This window comes from Mesoplodon mirus (assembly GCF_964341445.2).
Source record: "Mesoplodon mirus genome assembly, chromosome: 16".
In the NCBI taxonomy this organism is placed as follows: Eukaryota; Metazoa; Chordata; class Mammalia; order Artiodactyla; family Ziphiidae; genus Mesoplodon; species Mesoplodon mirus.
In genome coordinates this window covers 38,540,496-38,561,168 of record NC_138992.1, presented here as the reverse complement: position 1 = coordinate 38,561,168, position 20,673 = coordinate 38,540,496, and the positions used below count along the sequence as shown (strand labels likewise).

Genomic DNA, 20,673 nt, shown 5'->3' with positions numbered 1-20,673 from the left:
CTTCAAATGCTCAAAAGTAGGGGAAAACAAAAACAAAATAAAAACCATCCAGGAATTTAAGGTTCATGCTAGTTGACATTACTCATCAGCTCGATGCGTTAGAAGATATAATATTCTGCAGCTGACATATAGAATTAAACAAAGTGATGCTGTTACGCCTAAGGTCTTGCTTCATCGTGAAGACGTTTTAAAATATGGACCTTTGAATTACAAATTGGAAACAGATTAAAATTCCCTGTAAAAACCTTGTGCTCAGCATCTATCACCCAGTGAGTTAGGCATTGGATTACCTTCTCGAATGATCGTTTTCAGGACCACAGCAACAAACGTAAGCCTTTTTCTTACAGTCCAAATTCAGTATTTGAGTTTTAAAATTGTGCCTCAGCTGTTACCACTTTGGGTAATTTGTAGAACACTAAATACAGAAGCCCTCTGCTACCTGTGGGGACTGGAGCCCTTTGGGGACCTGGGTCCTCCAGAGTGGTGTCGGCGGTGGAGAGAGGCTCTCGCTCCAAGCAGACTGAAGCGATTCAGACAGCCAGGGGCCTTGGAAAGGGATTACCCAACAACTCTGTTTTCCAGAGGCAGCCTTTTTTTATTGTCCCTCCTGTCCCCAGGTTAATTGTTTCACAACTTTGGGAGACTAGCTGAGGAAAACCAGCTTTCACCTGAAGGGTCTTTCAGGATCATCAGACATATTTTGAACACATATGCACAAAATACTCCCAACATAAGGAGAAAATGGGCATGTGTCACTTTAAAGATAGACAGTCCTTGTCCACAGAGGGAGAATATGTCAATAAATGGCATTTATGGCTATAGAAGCGTTTGTGAATAGTTATATAGTCACCATGGTTTGGGGAAGTCAGTGTGTATGTAAATGGAGTGTGATTAAGTTTTACCTTATGGGGCAATGCCAGGGAAGGTAGAGGTTTTCTTTTATTATGAGGACCTAGGAGGAATTTGGATTTGCCCAGGAGAGAGAGCAGAACGTGCTCCTAGAACGGCAGAATTCCACTGGGCCCACTTTCCCCTTGACGGTGAGCACTGTGCAGTGATCAGCTTTCCTTATGTGGTGATGAGTGAACCATTTTTACTTTATATCCTTAAACTCAACACTGTGGGGAAAGATGGACATTTTATGTCACTGAAATGAACCTGCTGGTCCACGTGATGTGCTCTTAAAGCAGTGACCTTTCCTAATCTCTGCCCCTTGCTTAATCTGGAGGGGAAATGCAGTGGCCTCTGGGCATTGAGCACAGATTTCCCGGTGGACATCTCTTTTGTGCTGCCAGGACTGGTCATGGGGTGAGCGGTACTGGGCGCTACCCTCAGGGAGTAGTCCCACTGCCAGGTGAAGCCTGGACCAACCCCACACCCACTTTTTTTTTTTGTACGCATGCCTCTCACTGTTGTGGCCTCTCCCATAGCAGAGCACAGGCTCCGACGCACAGGCTCAGCGGCCATGGCTCACGGGCCTAGCAGCTCCGCAACATGTGGGATCCTCCCGGACCAGGGCCCGAACGCGTGTCCCCTGCATCAGCAGGCGGACTCTCAACCACTGCGCCACCAGGGAAGCCCCACCCACTTTTAAGAGCTGCCTTCAGTTGAGGATCTGCTCGGTCCCTGGCACGAGCTGACCGAGTCCACAGTCATCTCTCAGTCACGCACACGCGCCTGAAGCTTCTTTTGGTTATTGAAGAGCCTACTTTCCTGCTGTCAGACTGTTCAACCCGGCCTAATTTCTGTCAGGCTGCGGAGGTGTTCCATGGCACAGATTTGTTTTCATCATTTCGCTCTTAAAGCATCTCTCTCCCGACTGTCCCAGCAGCTCACACACGTGAGCCAGGTGACAGTCACGTGAATCTGGAAACACAACAGGTGGCTGATGCCCCCTGTGCCCCTCTCAACACCCAGCACCTCCCCTGGACCCCTGCTTGGTTGGTGCCTGTGTTGTACTGGTTGTTACCGGGCTTAAGTAGCAACCCTTAGAGACCCGGTATATCTTCTGGAAATGCTTTGAACATACCACTTATTTTTAGCTGTAGAATGTCCATTGAAGGAATAGATGTTCATGACTTAGCACGAAGCACCAGGTTGACTCACGCCTCCTTCTTTTGCAGCTGACTGAGTTGAATACCTTCTTCCTGAAACATATCTTTGTGTTCCAAGCCAGTCATCCATTAAGTTGGTGTAGAATTCTCTTTATTGGTGGCATCACGGCTCCCACAGTGAGGTAATTCTATGTTATCCTGACCGTCAATTGAGCATGTTTACCTGCTTTGTACTCTCCTATGTAGCATAAAGGAAGTCACATAAACTAGCAGATTTTCCATGAAAATGCCATTCTGAAGGATTATACATCCGGGGGGAAAAAAAAAGGCTTATACATCTGGAGTATGAAGAAAATGTTTTGCTTCTCAGACCTCAGTAACGTGAAGACCAGCACCACACCATTATTTTCAAACCCCTTTACGATCTTCACTGCTGTTCTTTTCTCCCCCATAGCATCCTACTTAAAATGAGTAAGAGAAATGCTAAGGTTTTCTTCCTGAGATTATTGAAAAATAACAAACGTTTTTATGGTGGATTGAAGTAATAAATTATGTTATTTTTAGAATGAGACTTTATTCTTTTAGAGCCAATTAAGTTAATTTCCTTTTAAAAATGTCCTTCCTGTGGTCCTCCAGGACAACAGGGACAAGGATGGGTGTCCATGCCATCCTTCCCCTGGATTCATGACTTATGTAGGGCCCTAGAGATGAGGCAGTGTTCAGAGACTGTCCCCGATGTGGACGGATCCCACTGGACTTCAAAGCAAAACACTTTCATTTGTTTCATTGTTCCTATTTGGAAATGGCATTGGGTTTTGTTGTTTTTTTTTTTCGGTACACGGGCCTCTCACTGTTGTGGCCTCTCCCGTTGCGGAGCGCAGGCTCAGTGGCCATGGCTCACGGGCCCAGCCGCTCCGCGGCATGTGGGGTCTTCCCAGACCGGAGCACGAACCTGTGTCCCCTGCATCGGCAGGCGGACTCTCAACCACTGTGCCACCAGGGAAGCCCGGCCTTGGGGTTTTATATCTAGTATGGAGGACCGACACTGATCAGTAGAAACACCCAAGATCTCTGCACGGCTGATATAAATACAAACCAAGCAGATAAAAGAGTTTGCTCTTTAGAAGCTGTAGGATAAGTTAATTCATTATTTGTAATGTACTTGTGAACGACACAAGTGGAAGGTCTCACTTGCCAGGGAGAGTGGGTGTTTTCCTTGGTCAGACATAGCCCTCACCCCCAGCTAGCACCTTTTCTAGTCCTCATTCGTTATTACAAATATGTTTACTATATATATATATATATATATATATATAAACAGGAAAGTAACAGCTGGTAAACGGCACCCTTTTGTCACTTTATAGACCAGTAGTCCGTCGAAGTAGTTATCTCATGCATGCAATTTTCCTTTGGTGGGTTGGAGCCTCCCTACTGTATTTAAAGTTTGATTTAATTTGAGGCTGCCAGTTATTTTCAGGAAAGATTAGCAGAGGTTTCTTCATAAAATTAGGAGCAATCAACAACGTCAATAAGCGGGGAAAGAAATGTCTTATAAAACAGAAGAGCAAATCACATGTGATTTACCAGGAAAATTTCAATATTGTTAAACATTTCACAACAAAAACTAGAGATTGGACCAGAGACTAAAAATCCAGTGCTCAGACTTTTCGAGAGCTCCTTAAAATTTTTGCCAAACCCTATGGGTTTCCACACAATTCTTTTTTGTTTAAAACTTAGCCACTTTCTGCGTTCCTACACCTCTTGAGGCTATTCATATGTAAGGAGATGGTTTGACAAGCTTCTTGGAAAGATGGAAGTACTCTGATGGGTTAGGTCCCAATTAGCAAATGCCAGGCCCTAAAAGGGAGAGAAAGCTCATAGGCTTCAGTATAAATCATACATACATACCAGATCTCCGTTTTCTTCCTTTTTAGACTTTCACATGACTCTGCTTTGAGAAGATATTTGATTGAACATTCTTTTAATCTAATAATATAATGTGCAGTGTAGGACATGAACACAATTAGTAAAGTAGCTGAACTGGCAAAGGCAAATTAGGTAATGAAAATGTGAAGTTAGAGGAAAACCTGCCTTCTTTATAGTTAAAATTCTTCACTTTGGGGTACAGAGGCGATAGTTTATGGATGAGCTTTAGGCATCTGTGAACCCCCCAAAGTTTGATGCAAAATTCTGTGTGCATGTTTTATGTGCCTTTATCATAGCTTTCATCAAACCCTCAAAGAAGTCTGTGACCCACCTCCACATACCCCCCCCCAGAAGATGATGAGTTAAGTTTCAGGGGCAGTAATGAGACTCTAAGCCTCCACTGACCCACAGGCAGCCTCTCCCACGTGTGGCTACTGAGCACTGGGAGTGTGGCCAGTCACCCTGAAATGTGCTGTACGTGTAGAGTACACACTGGACCTTGAAGGCTTAGTGCAAACACAATATAAAATGCTTCTTTATAATGTTTTCAATATATTGGATTGTATATAAATAAATTATTAAAATGAATTTCATCTGTTCTGTTTTAACACGGTTATTAGAAAACTTTAAATTGCATTTGAGGCTCATACTGTATTTCTATTGCATGGTTGCTGCACTAAGCCTCTCACCTCTGTGTCATCGCCTCTTTTCTGATCATGTCAGTAGCATTCAAAGTTATTGGCCTCAGTGACAGCGAGGTGCAGCTACAGTCCCATTCCAGTTTCTGAGAGCCACAAATGTATATATTTTTTGCCTGGTTACTATCAGCAACCTTTATCCTGGAAAGAGCCAGAGGAGACAGTGACCGTGCAGGAGACCTTCTGGAATCACCTCCATGGAGAGAGACTGAGGCACCCACCTGGGGTGGCTTTGGTTCAAGGCTGTGGGAGTCTGTGTCTGAATCAAGACTGCCTTTGCCAATAATCTGGCTCTTTAAACCATCCCCCTCAAACCCAATCCAAATTCTTAGCCTCTTACAGGAAGGTTTCAACAGGCACTGGCTTCCCATTCCCTTAAATAGAACTAGACCAGGCAGCCCAAGTATGTGGAACAAGGCAGGCGTTTTTTATACTCACTCTGTCAAAGTGATTTAATTCTGTATTGACTTGCTGGTCTTCCAGAAGCTCTCAGTGAATTCCACCTTTGTTCTTTCAGACAGTACTATGCTTACCTCACCGACACACAGTGCAAGCGTGTGGGAACACAGTGCTGGGTGTTTGGGTGAGTAATCTTTTATCGTGGACATATAAAACCACTTTAGCCTCTGAATTTCTTGGGTTATTTCTTAACCTTACATTAAGTGCCTTTCAGTGCAGTTTTGTTTTTGTGTGTCTTTCATTTTTAACATTCCTTTTCTGATTTAACTTTAGAAGAGTTAATTGGCAAGTTACACAAAGAGGGTGTAGAAACTGTTTTTTAAAAAAATATTAGGAAATCAAAAGATAATTCCCATGTAGAACTTGGAGACCTTGTTTCTTGAAATAAGTTAGAAAATGAGTTATTTGAATTCCCTGTGAAATTGATGGTGAGTTTGGGACAACATATCGTGATGGACTTAACCACATTTTACGTTACTTTCACACCAGAAAGACCCCACAAAGCGGCTGCTTGCTGTCTACCAGAGTCTAATTTTATTGTCTCAAAGAAAACTAACACATGGTGACAATTTATTGTCTCATTACAGATACAAATGCTGTATCTGAATTTACAATTATTTAAATGATTTGAAAGAAAGCAGGGGTTACCCAGTTTAATCCGCAATATTAAATGTGAGATACTCTTCAGTGTCTCAGATAAGTGCTTCTTCTGCTTCAATACCATCAACATCTCACCATGCCGTTTAGCAACTGAAGTTCCAGAGACATCCAGCACACCTGTAGGTGAAGTTCTGTCCCTCAGGGAGCTTACATTCAGGACCTAACCTAGGTTCTAAATGGAGTGCGACAGCGTAAAGAAAATCTGATGAAAACCCTAGCAGATTTTTAAACAGAGTCACTTTTTTTCCCTGTATTACATGCATATTGATAATGTAAAAAAAAAGAAACTAAACGTCATCCAAAAACATCAACTATTTAGAGATACATGCTGCTTACGTTGCATTGTCATTCCTTCCAAGCATGCGTGTGTGCGTGTGTGTGTGTGTGTGTGTGTGTGTGTGTGTGTGTGTGTGTGTCCGGAGCTCTCACTCCAGATTCTGGGGAGTTAGTGAAGTTTGATCTAGGCAAGTTTCCCACCGCCTTCTTTCCAAAAGACAAAGGGCCATTGTCACTGTTTCTCATAAATTCTGTGATGTAAGCTGATTTTCCTACCCAAAGTAGCTTAAAGGGTGATAGGATGGATTCGATTTCCATCCTATGGATAGGATGGATTTCCATTGATTACTGATCTGGCGGGAGAGAGAATTCACACATCTACCAGATTTCTAATATACTTCTGTCACAGGAAGGAGGAAGGTGGGCTGCCTTCCTACTGTCTTGTCCAAGGACTGGGGATCTTTCCTGCACTTCCTTCTTTCACCACATGCCTCTCCTTTCCACGGGCATTTTTCTCTTCACATTTACAAGTCCTTGCCACGGTCTTACTCTACGGAGAGTGGGTATATTTTCCACAGAACTCTGTCTACTTACCTGTTGAGGAAAAGGAGATGGCGGACCAGAGAGAGAGGCAGTGTTACAACAAAGTTTGTTTCTCATCAGGCGGTCTGAAAATATAATCCCCGTGGAGGGAGAAATGGCCGAGGGGAGCAAGGCCAGAGAATGGTGGCAAACGCCACTCCAGAAAGCTGCACCTTGCTGAAAAGTGGTAAAAGCAAGTAAAATGCATATGATCTGAGATGCGGAGGTCGGTTGGCTAATTTAGGATGCTTCATTATAGAGACTCGAGTCCGCCCAGAATGGTGATATCAAGGTTAGTGAACCTTGAGAACTAGTGGGCCGTACTGAAAAAGAGCAATTCCCTCTTCATAAATCAAGCAGGGCAGACCCGCCTGGCGTGTGAACGGGGGCAGGAGCTGCCTCTGGCGGTCAGCACGGTCAGCCCGTGACGGTGAGACAGGAGGCGCGGCCTCCAGTCTCTCCTCTGGTGTTTGCCCCTTGGGGGCCACCACCTCCCATCTTCCGCCCCTTCCTTCCCCAGGCTTCCCTGTTGCCTTCATGTTGTCTTTTTTTTTCATGTTCTATCAAACAGCAACCGCTGAAATGTCTGATTTCCTTGAACACCTAGTCCCTGCTTTATCGTTTTCTTTTCACTAACTTTGGAGTGACTTTGGCTCTATCAAGGTGTGGAGATGTGAGGGAACAGAGTAGGAGCCCGTGTAGTGATGGTCGTATTCTGCCTTTGGGGAGCCGGGGGTGGGGAGGTGAGCAGGGCCACCTGGGGCTGCTTGCCCACCATGCCCACACCCCACATTGTGTTCTCCTCAAGAGGGCACTTTTCTCCTCTGTAAATGTTACACCCTCAGAAAGCTGGCATTAACAGCTATTGATGTAAGAAGAACAGACTTGCAATGTGGCCTCATGCAGTTGTGCCGTAGATCTGAACTTTACAGGCTTTTAAATTATACTTAACCGTGCCGAGCCCAGCCAAGACAGGACTCTCTCCAGCCGGGGAATGGGAATCCACCGGGGAGAAAGAAGCAGGAGTGTGGAAAGTTCAGCTCCTTCTTGTTACTGCAGCTCCGGAGGCATATCAGGGCCAGGGCGAGGTGGACAGATTCCCCAGGTGTGCACCATCTTCATCTTCACCTTTCTCCCCACTCAGCTCCCCCTCAATTATCATTGAGTTTCTGTTCCTCCAAAGGAGAGAATGGGGCTGGTTTATGAAGAAAAGTTGTTGGATCCCTTGGCCCTGGAAGGCAAGCATCCGAGCTTTGGCTGTAACCGGAGTGAGCAGTCACTTTTCCTCCTCTGGAAAGTTGCTGGGCTTCCAGGGCTTGGGTCAGAGTCAGCGGTGCCTGGGGCCCAGTCGCTCTCAGAACCGCCCCTCATCCCACTAGCTTCCTGGTGCGTGTTATCCCAGCCCTGCTGGTGACCCATGACAGTAAGCTGCTGCCTCTGCTGCTGTGCAGATTGTCCTGTCCAAGGTCCGCTCCACATCAGCACGTCCTTGTCCACCCTCATCTCTCCTGTCTTCTCCGCGGTGTCTGCCGTCTTGAAACTGTTCTCTTCCTTCTACAGCAGCCGCCCTGTGGGTTTTCCGCTTCCTCTTCTGCTGCGTCTCAGTTTCTTTGCTGGCTTCCCCTCCACCCCTCTGCCCTCTGCAACTTCTTGTAATTATGCCGTTCTTCCAGGCTCCTTTTTTATTTTTATTTTTTTGCGGTATGTGGGCCTCTCACTGCTGTGACCTCTCCCGTTGCAGAGCACAGGCTCCGGACGCGCAGGCTCAGCGGCCATGGCTCACGGGCCCAGCCGCTCCGCGGCATGTGGGATCCTCCCGGACCGGGGCACGAACCCGTGTCCCCTGCATCGGCAGGTGGACTCTCAACCACTGCACCACCAGGGGAGCCCTCCTTTTTTATTTTTTAAGGGTAGACACAATGTGAAGCACAGGGTCCTTCTAGGAGGAGGGAGTGCAGGGGGCAACGACAACCGGAGGAGGCCTCACCCGACCCCTCCGACCTCCCCAGCATGCGGGGTCACCGCCATCCTCCCGTCGACCTTTGCTCACAGCCTCTCACGCCGCTTTCCCTCCGGCCCACGCGCCTGTTTCCCACTCTCAGCGCTCACACTGCAAGCGTAGCTTCATTGCCAGTTTCCTCTTTCCGGTATCTTCCCCTTCATCCCATCCTCCTCCAGACTGAGCGCCCTTTTTCCTGCCACTCTCTGCACCCTTGCTCAAAAACACCTGCACTGACAGCCCCGAGCCTCTGCGGTAGTCACAAAATCTTTTTTTAGAAAATCCCTTTCCTCCAGTGACATCTTGCTCCAGACCCTAACATACAGCAAAACAATTGAGCAGAATGGTTCTGGGTATGCCACCCAGGACGCTGTGCCTCCTTCTCACCCTCTCCACCCTGTCCCGGGGGTTCTTAGGCAGTCAGGACGTTCCATGGAGCATGGTTGGAAGTGTTTTCTCTCTGGTTAAGGCTCAACTCAGCTATCACTTCCTCAGGGCCAGGGATGACGGTGAGGGGCCATGGCTGGTGGGTAAAGGGCCCACGTGATTGTTGGGTTTGCTGCATGCCAGTTCCTGCCGTTTCCCACGTCCCCACACCTCCCCCCAGGTCCTCGCCCTGGACTAGAAAACGCACCCCTGCACCGCTCTGCACCTCACGGCAGTTCTCGGTCCAGCCGCCAGAACCATCATCTTAAAGTGTAAAGTGAATCACGTTCACCCCTGTGCCCCAAACCCCCCAGGAGCTCCCATGTCCCTCAGACTAAAAGCCAAGCTCTGGGGTGGCCCTCAGACCCGTGTTACCCTGACCTCGCGCGGCCCCTTCCCCTCACTCCTGACCCCCTCCCGCCCCCAGTCTCTGCTCAAGGTCACCTTCATGGACAGCAGCTCAGCTAAGATTCCTCAGCACGTGGGATCAAGTCATATCCTAAAGTTCCCGACTGAAAAACACTGGTCTTTAGGGCAAACTTCAGGTCGTTACGAAGTCAGCTGAGTGGGTCCTGAACAGCATTTTCTGAAAATGACATAGAGTACGAAGATGTCAGAGCAAGGGGCCAGTTGTTTTGTGTGACTTTTGTTTCAGTCGTGTGTGTGTGTGTGTGTGTGTGTGTGTGTGTGTGTGTGTGTGTGTGTGTGTGTGTGTGTGTGTGTGTGTGTGTGTGTGTACTGGGCCACAGTGAAAAATAGGCTTCCTGCCGTGGGTCTCAGATCACAGGAATTGGAGAACCAGCTCTAGTCTGCTGGTCACCAAGCTCTTGAAAGCTGCCTCAGTCGGCTTGAATACCCAGAAACCTCTCACAGTAAGCTCTGGGTGTTCTGTCTGGTTAAGGGCAGGTAGGCACACTTCTTTCCTGGGCTTAACAGTTTCTGATGCAGTCCTTCTGCATCCCAGCAAGAGGTCCCAGCAAGAGGTTGCATATGCTCTGTGTGTCCGCTGGCAGGCACCCTGGCCCTCGCTGCTTCACTGACTTCTAGTGTCGGCTCGCGGCCTCGACTTCAGTGTGACAGTCGACCTCAGCCCTGCTCTCCAACGTGCCAGCCTTTGTTGTGGCCGGGAGGCGGGGAGGAAGAGGGCGTGCTCTGTAAAGATTCAGGCGACCGACCCGCCTGGAGGGGTGGAATAGGGAGGGTGGGAGGGAGGGAAAAAAAACAAACAAACAAAAAGATTCTGGCGACCACTCCTAACCTTGTTTCATTGGGGCTGTGGGCCAAGACAGTTCCAGATTCTTTAGAGACGTGTCCAGGAGACTTTCTGCTTTGCAGAGGTGGTTCTGACTCTGGGCATTCCGTTGTTCAGAGCCGTCCATCCATTTGACCATGGCAGTGACCTCTGTGTCTGCCAGTAGGGAGGGGACCGGGGGCCTTCTGGGCCCCTTCCTGCCTTTTTAGAGATTATCTGTGCAACAAGACCAGTCCCTCCAGATTCCGTCATGAGCAAGGCACACCTAAGGTGGCCTTATCTGAAATCGCTGTTCCTGGGCAGTCTTTGTGATCACGTGACCGGCTATGTCACCCTCACCTCATCCGTTCTTACCTTCATGCCCTGAACCTTAATAAAGGTCTGATTTTAATATTCATAGATGAAGTTGTATTATACAAGATTGGCTTTTTTCTTTAATGTTTTAATTAAAGAGGAAAACATGGAAGTTATTTTTTCCAACGTTTTTGGATTTAGCAAAATTGCTTACAGATGCAGAGGATAAAGGGTTTTTATCATCAGCAGAACTGGAGCATATTAAATCTGGAAATTCTAAGATGGCTGGGAGGGAATGTGATTGCTGCCTTCAAGTTACTGAAAGACTCACCTGGAAGGCTCATGACTGCGGAGGGCAGAGTTAGGACCAGGGGTGGAAGGAGGCAGGTACCAGCCTGAGACCAGGAACGACTTCCCAACAGCTAAAGAGACTGAGCAGCAGAGGCAGCTGCCCACAGAGGTAGTAGGTTCCCTGGCCCTGCAAGGGCTCCAGCCAAGGGGGTGACTGTCCACCCGTCATGATAAGCTCCAACTTAGATGATACCAGGCAGCCTCCAGCTATGAAGACGTACGAGTTGAGATTTTGGTCTGTGAGGAAGGAAGATGTAAAGGATATTTGATTATTTCTGGGGAGGGATAGAGGGCTGAACAGGCAGAGCACAGAGGGTTTTTAGGGTAGTGAAACCATTCGCTATGACCCTCTAATGGCGGATACTTGTCATTATACACCTGTCCAAACCCATAGAATGTACATCACCAGGCGTGAACTCTGACATGACCTATGAACTTTGGGTGATGTGTCAACGCAGGTTCATCACTTGTGACACTTGTTGATGGCGGGGGCAGCTGTGCATGTGTCGGCGCAGAGGGTATAGGAACCCTGTACCTTCCCCTCAAGTTTGCTATGAACCTAAAACTGCTCTAAAAAAATAGTCTGCAGAAAAAAAGAGAGGAGTAACAGTACAATAAACTTTTAATTAAATCTAAATATGTATATATATATATATATATATATATATATATATATATATATATATATATATATAATAATATATATTATTCCTGAAGAAAGCACAGTGTCATTTTGTAGGGGACCTGCTTCCAGTGTTTGGGGCAGAAATCTTATGACCACTTGAGCTTTTTGATGGAATTATGCATATTTCTGGTAATGCATAATGCTCTGATAAGATGAATTCTTATTTAACCTCTTGTTCTATCTAACAGGGTCATTGGTTTCCTGGAAGCTATCGTCTGCATAAAATTTGGACAAGATCTCTTCTCTAAGACCCAAATACTCTATGTTGTGCTTTGGCTTCTTTGTGTGGTAAGTCATTACTTTTTTACCCAAAAGTGTTAGTTAAAGTCCCCATGGTGTCTTCTAAAACAAAACAAAACAAAACACTCTTGTGTACCAAGGTTCCTTAGAAATTTATAGACACATATTCTACTGTAGTAACGCAAGATTGGCCACTAGTCTGAAGTTCAAGAATAAATACATAGGGCCACATGGCACCTAAAATTGGTCACCTTTGCAAGTTCTGGTCAAATGCCCTCAGCAGGTGCATCATACTCTCATTTATTTTGCTTATGAAAATTCATCTACACTTGCTGAAAATGTCAGGCCTGCCATGAGGGGATAAGGATAGTTACAGTGCCCTGTAACATATGTATTACTGTCCAAGGGTTTATGTACAAAATGACAGACTGTTGTTTATAGGCCATGTGAGGTGTTTTTGGAGGTAATCAGACCATACAGTTTCTTCCCTGCAGGCCGACTTTATAAGCCCATGAAGGATGTGCTTTCCTCTAGGAAGGGAAGAGCCCTGGGGGCCTCCAGCTCCGTTGTCCTGGGACTTTTCCCTCATCTTTCAAATGAAGCAAGATCTTGCCTAGCTTAAAATTCTGTGATTGTGCTTCTTAATTTATTTTGTTACTTTGGGGAAAAGTCTTATTTTACATTTAAGATTCTTCCCTTTTACTTACTTGGTCCAGAAAATTAACTCGGGCTTTTTTTTTTTAATGATCATAGAAAATTTCAAACATATGTGGAAATAGATAGGGGGTCACTCACCCCTCATGCACCCATCATCCAGTTTCAACAATTATCAACCCATGGCCAGTCTTATGTCCTTATATTCCATACTCACTAACCCCAACCCTGGGTTACTTTGAAGCAGACCCCCATAACTATTTCAGGACTTATCTCTAAAGAAGATAAGAATGCTTTTTGGTTGGTGCAAACACCATACCATTATCACACCTGAAAAAGAATTAATTCCTTCATACTGTCAAATAGCTAATCAAAGTTCACATTTCTAATGTTTCCTTACATTTTGTATTTTTTAGCAGTTTATTTGAATCAACATCCACTGATTGCAATTGGTTGGCATGCCTTTTCATAAAAGGTCTCTTTTAATCTACAGTTTTCCCTCTGTCTCTAGCTCTCTCCTTTACATTGAAGAAACAAGCTCTTTTGTCTTCTAGATTTTCCCTCAGTCTGGTTTTACTGACTCCATCCTTACTGTAACTTAACAGATTTCTTTGTCCTCTGTACTTTCTGTAAATCGGTAGCTGGATCTAGAGGCTTAATCAGATTCAGGTCTAATTGGTGGGGACGCGGAGCAAGACTAAACTCTGTATTTTTATTTTATTTTATTTTATTTTATTTTATTTTTGCGGTTCGCGGGCCTCTCAGTGCTGTGGCCTCTCCCGTTGTTGAGCACAGGCTCCGGACGCGCAGGCTCAGCAGCCATGGCTCACGGGCCCAGCCGCTCCGCAGCATGTGGGATCTTCCCGGACCAGGGCACGAAGCTGTGTCCCCTGCATCGGCAGGCGGACTCTCAACCACTGCGCCACCAGGGAAGCCCCTAAACTCTGTATTTTTAAAGTGTTTCTTATTGCCTTTTGTGGTGTCTATTTTTAGGGTTACTTGCTAGAAATCCGAACTGTGCCAGGGCACCTTGAGCCTGTTCTGTCCTGTTTTATCTTGAACAATGAAAGGGAATAATGATCTCCTTTGTACTCAGGCTCCGGAATTAACGCTCAGATGTATTTTTTCTGTTGCAGTGTGACTAGATATAAGGATTGGTTGGGGCAGTGTGTCAGATGGGCCAGGAGATCTCACCATGTGCTCCTCACATTTCTGTCTGGCGTGGGCACCCCAGCTCTGTGAATTGTAGCATGACCCACGGCGGTGGGCAGGTGTGTGTGCAGCCCTCACCTGGTGCCGCTGGGACCACAGGGAGGTTGAGGCAGGCGGGACTCCTGGGACATGGGCCAAAGGCCCTCCTCACAACGGCCAACTGTGGGCCTCCCCCTGGGGCATCAGCAGCCAGAAAGGTCTCCCCAAGGCCGTGTCCAAGGAGCCGTCTCTGGTCACCCAGCCGGTGGGGCTCCTCCAGTCTCTCTCTAAGTTTTAGAGACTTTCGCTCTGTTTTACTGATTAGACACTTAGCATATACCTCCTTACGTTGGTGAGTTTGGGTCTGCCTTGGTGTCTGTGTGACGGTAACTTATTTTGAGGACATGACCCGTTTCTCAGTCTCTGTATCACTTAGCATAGTCCCTTATAAGTCTGTCATGTTGCCACGTTCTTGTTAGAGCTGCCCTGGTGCTGGAGCCACACAGGTAGGTGATGGTGAAGATTTATTCATGCTTACTAGGTGCCAGACACTGTTTGAAGCACTTTTCATTAATTGCATATTTGATCTTTACACTTTGAGGGGAGGTACTTTATTATCCCTCTTTTATAGATAAAGGCACAGAGAGGTTCACTAACTTACCTAAGGTCACACAGGAAGCATGTGGCAGAGCCAGGGCTCAAACCCAGATAGTCTGGCTGGAGATTTCCTGCTCCTCGTCCACGGGTGTCCCCCTTCGGGGGATCTCCAAGTCCATGTGGGAATTACACATGCAAACTACTTATATTACAAACATCATAAAAGATATTTGGGTTGTAGTGAGGTAGATGGACCTAGAATCTGTCATACAGAGTGAGGTAAGTCAGAAAGGGAAAAACAAACACCGTATGCTAACACGTATATGTGGAATTTAAAAAAGCGGTACTGATGAACCTAGTGACAGGGAATAAAGATGCAGACGTAGAGAACAGACTTGAGGATGTGGGGAGGGGGAAGGGTACGCTGGGATGAAGTGAGAGAGTGGCATGGACATATATAAACTACCAAATGTAAAATAGATAGCTAGTGGGAAGCAGCCACATAGCACAGGGAGATCAGCTCGGTGCTTTGTGACCGCCTAGAGGGGTGGGATAGGGAGGGTGGGAGGGAAGGAGATGCAAAAGGGACGAGATATGTGGATATATGTATATGTATAGCTGATTCACTTTGTTATAAAGCAGAAACTGACACACCGTTGTAAAGCAATTATACTCCAATAAAGGCGTGCAAATAAAAAAAAAGAAAGATGTGTGTGCACGGAGCTAGAGGAGCCCTAGAGAGAGCAGCAGACAAGCTGGGGTGAAGCTCCTGGAGGTGATGTGTGCTCAGGATCCCAAAGGATCACAGCGAACGGCTCCCCCGTCCCTCAGGTGCCCCAGCCCAAGACCCAGGCGGCTGCTTCCTCTCCTCTGTCAGCCCTCCGGCTCTGTTCATTCACCCGGGTGGCCCAGCTCCATCCCCTCCTCCCTGTTCCCACCGCCTCTGCCCTCTGGACGCCCATTTTCTCCACTGTGCCCTTCACCTTCATTCCCTGCACTGCTGCCAGCGTGACCTTCCAGAATTCCGATCGGAACCCCTTTGCCCCGCGTAGAATCATTTTCCCTATCGTTGGGGCCTAGAGGGCCCAACAGTACAACATTTCCCCCCTACCAGGTTCAGAGCAATTAGAGATAGTCAGGATGTACGAAGGCTATGGAGACAGAACGGCAGCTTTACTACTGAGAGCCCACATCTTTCAGTATCAGCTTCAGGTGCGTGCCAACAAGGGGCTTCGGAATAGTGAACCCCAGAAGCAGACACGCTTCCTCTGCAGCCCCAGGAAGCAGGCCCCCCACATTGCGCTGGTGGCCTCGCACCCAGAGGGAAAGACTGGGAGACGCCCAGCTTCCTTATCTGTTATTGCCTAGTCGGTTAGGATACTTGCCTCCCTGGGGAAGGGGCGAGGGGTGAGGGAAGGCAGGAGTGTTATACCAGGGAAGCTCCCTCTGTGTAGACAGAAACAGCAAGAAGGAAGCCGCATCCCCACCACAGACCTACCAGCTGAAATAGGAAGTCCTGCTTGTGTGTTTAGGGCCGTCACTCTCTGGATCGTTGGCCACACCCACCCCCTGTACCCTGTGCTCGGGCTCCGCCAAGCTAATCCTAGTTACCTCAACCCACCATCCTTCCAGACTTGTCTTGCCTTCACCCAGGAGGCTGTCTCTGCCCGATCTGAGTGCTTTTCCCTGCGTTCTCTACCCGGTGAATCTTAATGCCAAGACCAAACTTAAATCCGTGTCCTCCATGAAATATGCTCTAACCTGCAGGGCAGACTAGACAACCCCTCCTCGGGGGACCAGTCGCATGTGGTACATGTTTCTTTGAGTTCTAGCCCCAGTGTGATGTAATCTGGGGCATTTATATCAGTCTCCTCAACACGGCACTTCCTGCCCACAAAGAATAAGTTTCCACTGTCCTTTTGTCCCCACGGATGCTAGCACAGTGCCTGATGCACAGGAAACAGTCGGCAAATGCAGGGAGAAGAAAGGACTGAGGTCATGGGACAAAGACCGGGACACACAGAGGCAGGTTGAGAGCCAGGCACGTCCAGAGACTCAAAGCCATGCCAGTGCCAGTGTCACAAGAGGACAGCGACCTGTTTGGGGAGCGAGAATGAGAGCGAGTTGGAGGCGGAGAGGATCGTCTGGGTAGGACGGGCTCTGTGTGTCTTGGTTGGAGATTCGAAGATTTTTCAGAGGAAGGACTGTCTCACGGGGCAGCTGGAGGGTGGGAGAGTATTGGGGGGCGGATTGGAGAAGGGCTGAGCCTGAGGGGGTTGGAGGGACCTCAGTGAGAACCTATCCAAGGCAGCGGCATTGAAGATGCAGAGAAAGGGCTGGATCCAAGAGCTAAAGAGCCCAACTCGATAGATGTCGTCCCCTTCTGAGAGCTGGGGAGGGCAACTCCACGCTTTCCTGTTTGTGCCACTGGTGGCTTCCGGTGCTAGTAACAGGTTGGAGGATATCAGAGAAGCCCCTCGAAAGGAGATGAGTTAGGTGTGAGGGACCCTTAGATTTTACAGGTGAAGGTGTCTTGGGTCATTGGAAATTCTGGTCTGTCCAGTAGCACTGGAAAGACTCGGTCGGTGCTGGAGGTGGAAGAGGTGGGAGGCATCTGTGTGTAGGGTACGGTTGGAGCCGTTGGGTCGGTAAGAGTCGGGGAACATAGTGTGGGAAGGAGAAGCTGGCTGAGAATGGCGTCTGGGGAGCAGCCACATTTTAGAGGCCAGGCCAAGGGCAAGAAAGAGCCACAGGAAAGAGGACTTTGAAGATAAGCAGAATCCCCCAGTTAGAGTTAGCAGTGATGAATGCCATGGAGGGTGACCTGGCCTGAAAAGAGGCCTTTGGCTGGGATGATTAGGGGTCCCCACTGCCTTGCACATTTACCAGTTAGAGAAAAAGAGTGGAAATAAGGTCCTGGCACGTTTTTATAATCATGGCCTTTATTAGAGATCAAGATTGGTCTCAATCTTAGGAGTGAGGCAAACACTATTGAATAAGAGAGCGTTGAGTTACACCAGGCCTCCACACTAAGAGAAACAAAGCCCCCAATTATTTGCCTTGCCTGGTAGGAGAACATACACAGAACTTGAGATCACTGTGGAAGTAAAGCTCCCATATGCTGGTTAATAAGCTGCCCCAGCACCAGTTGTCTGATCAGTCTGGGTGACTTGAGCACACCTTAGCATAGCGTGGAAGCCACACCGGGGTGTGTGTGTGCTGCCTTGGCTCTTAGCCCTCACGTTTTTCTTTTTTTCTTCCTTTTATTTAAACAAAATCCGTACAACTGTCATTTGAAATCCAGGCCTTGACATTTTAAGTGGGTACTTGCCTAGATTTCCACAGGTGTGATTGCAAACCCATAAATTACAAGCTTTTGTCTCCTGGGACAAGGGTATAAAAGGGGCCTCTTGTACCCAGGTGAAGTGGTAAACTTGGCAGCTGCGGCAGGCCCTTTGCATGGTGATCGTGATGATAAGCATCTGTCTCCCAGCACCTGCCAGTGTTTGCCTGCCCCGCTGCAATGCCAGCTCTGCCCAGCTGTCTGCTGCTAGAGCAGCCCCAGATGCCCGCCTGCCCTCCCAGGGGAATGGAGGAAGCCAGGGGAGGAGGAGGAAGAGCCCCACACGCCTGCCCTCTGGTGGGCGGGATGCACAGTGACAGCCAGCCCAGCCCTGACTGCTCCCGTGGTCTAGCGGCGCCCCCCTCCCGCCCCCCGCCCCCACCCGCACAGCCACTGACTGGTCCACGCAGGTGGAACCTGTCCTCCCTGCCCTCCCTGTGAAACCTAGGCCGACCTGTTCTGCCCTTTGTCAGGGAGCTGACATATACGTAGGTTTACACACTGCGGAAGCTCTAGCCTTCCCACTCTTGCCATGCCGTGAAAATCGTACATTTAATGGTGGCTGTATATTAGGAATCTGAACAAGTACTGGAATATGTTAAAGATTAGAAGTAGTTTTCATTTTGTAATTTTAATATATTCATTCATTGCCTAATTTTTTGATGGGGGGATATGAGCTTTTTAAAAAAATTCCTAATTTATGCTAGTTTGCACATGGATTTAATATAAAATGAACTAGTGGGCCTTCTTATATTTCATGTTACCTCTCCACCGTGCCGCTATTCCCACTTCATTGATATAGAAGGAGAACGGCCCGCTGGAGCGCTTGGACTCCCTTCTTTCTTGAGACTTAAGGTGACTCTGTGCGCCCAGCAGACACTCAGTGAACGGCAGTGACCTGAGGACCTGGGCCAGGGCTGGACTACAAGCTGCGGTGATGGGAACGTACAGCCCGGCCTTCCCTGCGGTCTTGGCTCCACCCTCCAGGCTGTGGGCTGTGCAGAGGGATGGGATGAGACTGGCTCTCCCCGTGATGCTTTTCTTCCTCCAGGAATGGATGAGTGGACAGATCAATAGAGATATAAAGATGTGTAGACATAAAATCAGAATTTATCTCGATAGCCATCCCTGAAATTTGATCCAGGGATATAAAGAGACCTGCGTTCTGGCTTCAGTCTTGCCACACTCTAGCTGTGTGTCTTTGAGAAGGCAGTCGCCTCTCTGAGCCTTCATTCCTCTGCTGTGAAATGAGGGGAATTGAAATTAACGATCTCTGAGGCCATGCCTCTAGATCTAAAGTTATGATTCTTCGAAAGAATTAAAATTATTCCAGAAGGGAAGAGTCCATCATGATTTCACAACTGTTCCCATGCCTGGGTCAAGGTGACAGGTCCCCAAGAGGAAATGCAGCGGAAGAGATGGAGCTTAGGAATCCTTGAGGAGGATTCACTGTCAGTGGGTTCCTAAATCAAGGAATTCTGAAGAAACGTCATGGCAGGACGGGCAGTTTGGTTTGGTTGGGTTTTGGTGATTCACTTACAGTCACGAGGGGAAGCGGAGGCATGGCTGGAGGACCTGGCCCAACACTGCTTAGTCCAGACAGCCAGGAAGTTTTCCCCGACTTGTAGTTTTTTGACGCATTTTTAAACCTTGGATTCTTAAGTGCTATTTTTTTCCTTAAATTAGAGTATAATTTAGGGTGCAGGGGGGCCAGTGGGGCACACTCGGGGGGAAGCGGAGGTGATCCTGGCCTCTGGGTACCCGTGGACCATGCCCTTCTCTTTTCACACCAGGACTCACAAGACATTTTTATTTTCCCTTTAGCTTCCTATATACTTAACTGAGAAAAACAAAAGCAACCAGAACTGGGGTCAGAGCGGGGCCACTGAGACTAAAAAGCAGCACCAAGCCCAGGGCAGCGGTATCCCGCTGGGGTCTGCCACCTACACCTGGGTGTGTGTCCCCAATGCCCTCCGGCACCACTGTGACCCCAGACTGAATGAAACTGCTTTTTCATTCAGAAATCCTCTTCCCCTCAGAAGCTGACAAGCTAAGTCCTTTTAACTCTTTGTAGTGATGGCGGCAGGGTGCAGAGGATGGGCTGTGAAAATCAGGCCAAAAAGAAAAAAAAGAAATACAATGTAGAGTCCTATACGTCCTCTTAGGCAGAACCTGTAGAGCTGTTCAGAAAACGCATCCCACCTGATCCCACATCTAGAAATGATCTTCACTCTGACAGTGGAGTCACAGTGGTAACTGTGGCCTCATCGGAACTCTTCTTGCCGAAAGCTTTAGGGGTGCTGCCCCCCGGGGTTCACCTCTGCCGCATCCAGCCATTCTGTAACCGGCATCCCGGGAGAGAAGGCAGAAATGCGTCGAGCCATCGTGTATGAATTCCCATTGAAACGCTGAAGCTCCGGGAAATGGGATTTTTTTGTGCACCCTCACTTATAAAATGGTCTTGTGCTTGCTTTTCTCTTCCAGGCTTTCACTACCTTCCTGTGTCTGTACGGCATGGTTTGGTACGCGGAGCACTGTGGTCACCGAGAAAAGGTACAGAAGGGAGGGTGGAGATGGCCTTGTATGTAAACCAACCACGTCCTGCTGGGCGCGTTAGCCCAGAGCACATGCACGTGAGGATGTGGCATGTAGCCGGGTGTCAGCCTCCCTGCTTTAGAAACGTAGCCAGTTCAGAATTCACTTCCTATCAGTTGCCATCCTTGCTCATGACTGCCCTATTCCATAGGTCAGGACTTTTATCCTCATTTCTTGAAGGGGTTAAAGCTTAATTATTTGTTTATATATATATATATATATTTTAAAAAATTGCATGGCAAGCCCCAGAGCAGTTTTTGAAAAGCTAGGTCTTTCACTCCGTCCAGGCCTCTTCCTGTATCCCAGCCTGGGGCTCCCATCCGGAAACTCCTGCCCTGCCCACTTCATAGTAGATGAAGATTAAGGTAGAGGATAGATGTGAGTGGGCTTA

General features: G+C 47.8%; 1 protein-coding gene across 1 annotated transcript in view; it reads left to right on the top strand.

Annotated features, from left to right (window-relative positions):
• Positions 1-20,673, top strand: part of PTDSS1 (phosphatidylserine synthase 1) — a 67,041-nt gene that overhangs the window by 43,044 nt on the left and 3,324 nt on the right. Inside the window, exons 8-11 of the mRNA XM_082601611.1 lie at positions 2,124-2,236; positions 5,196-5,261; positions 11,851-11,950; positions 20,172-20,240. Of these exons, the coding sequence (XP_082457737.1) occupies positions 2,124-2,236; positions 5,196-5,261; positions 11,851-11,950; positions 20,172-20,240 (348 nt within the window). The remainder of the gene's footprint in view (positions 1-2,123; positions 2,237-5,195; positions 5,262-11,850; positions 11,951-20,171; positions 20,241-20,673) is intronic.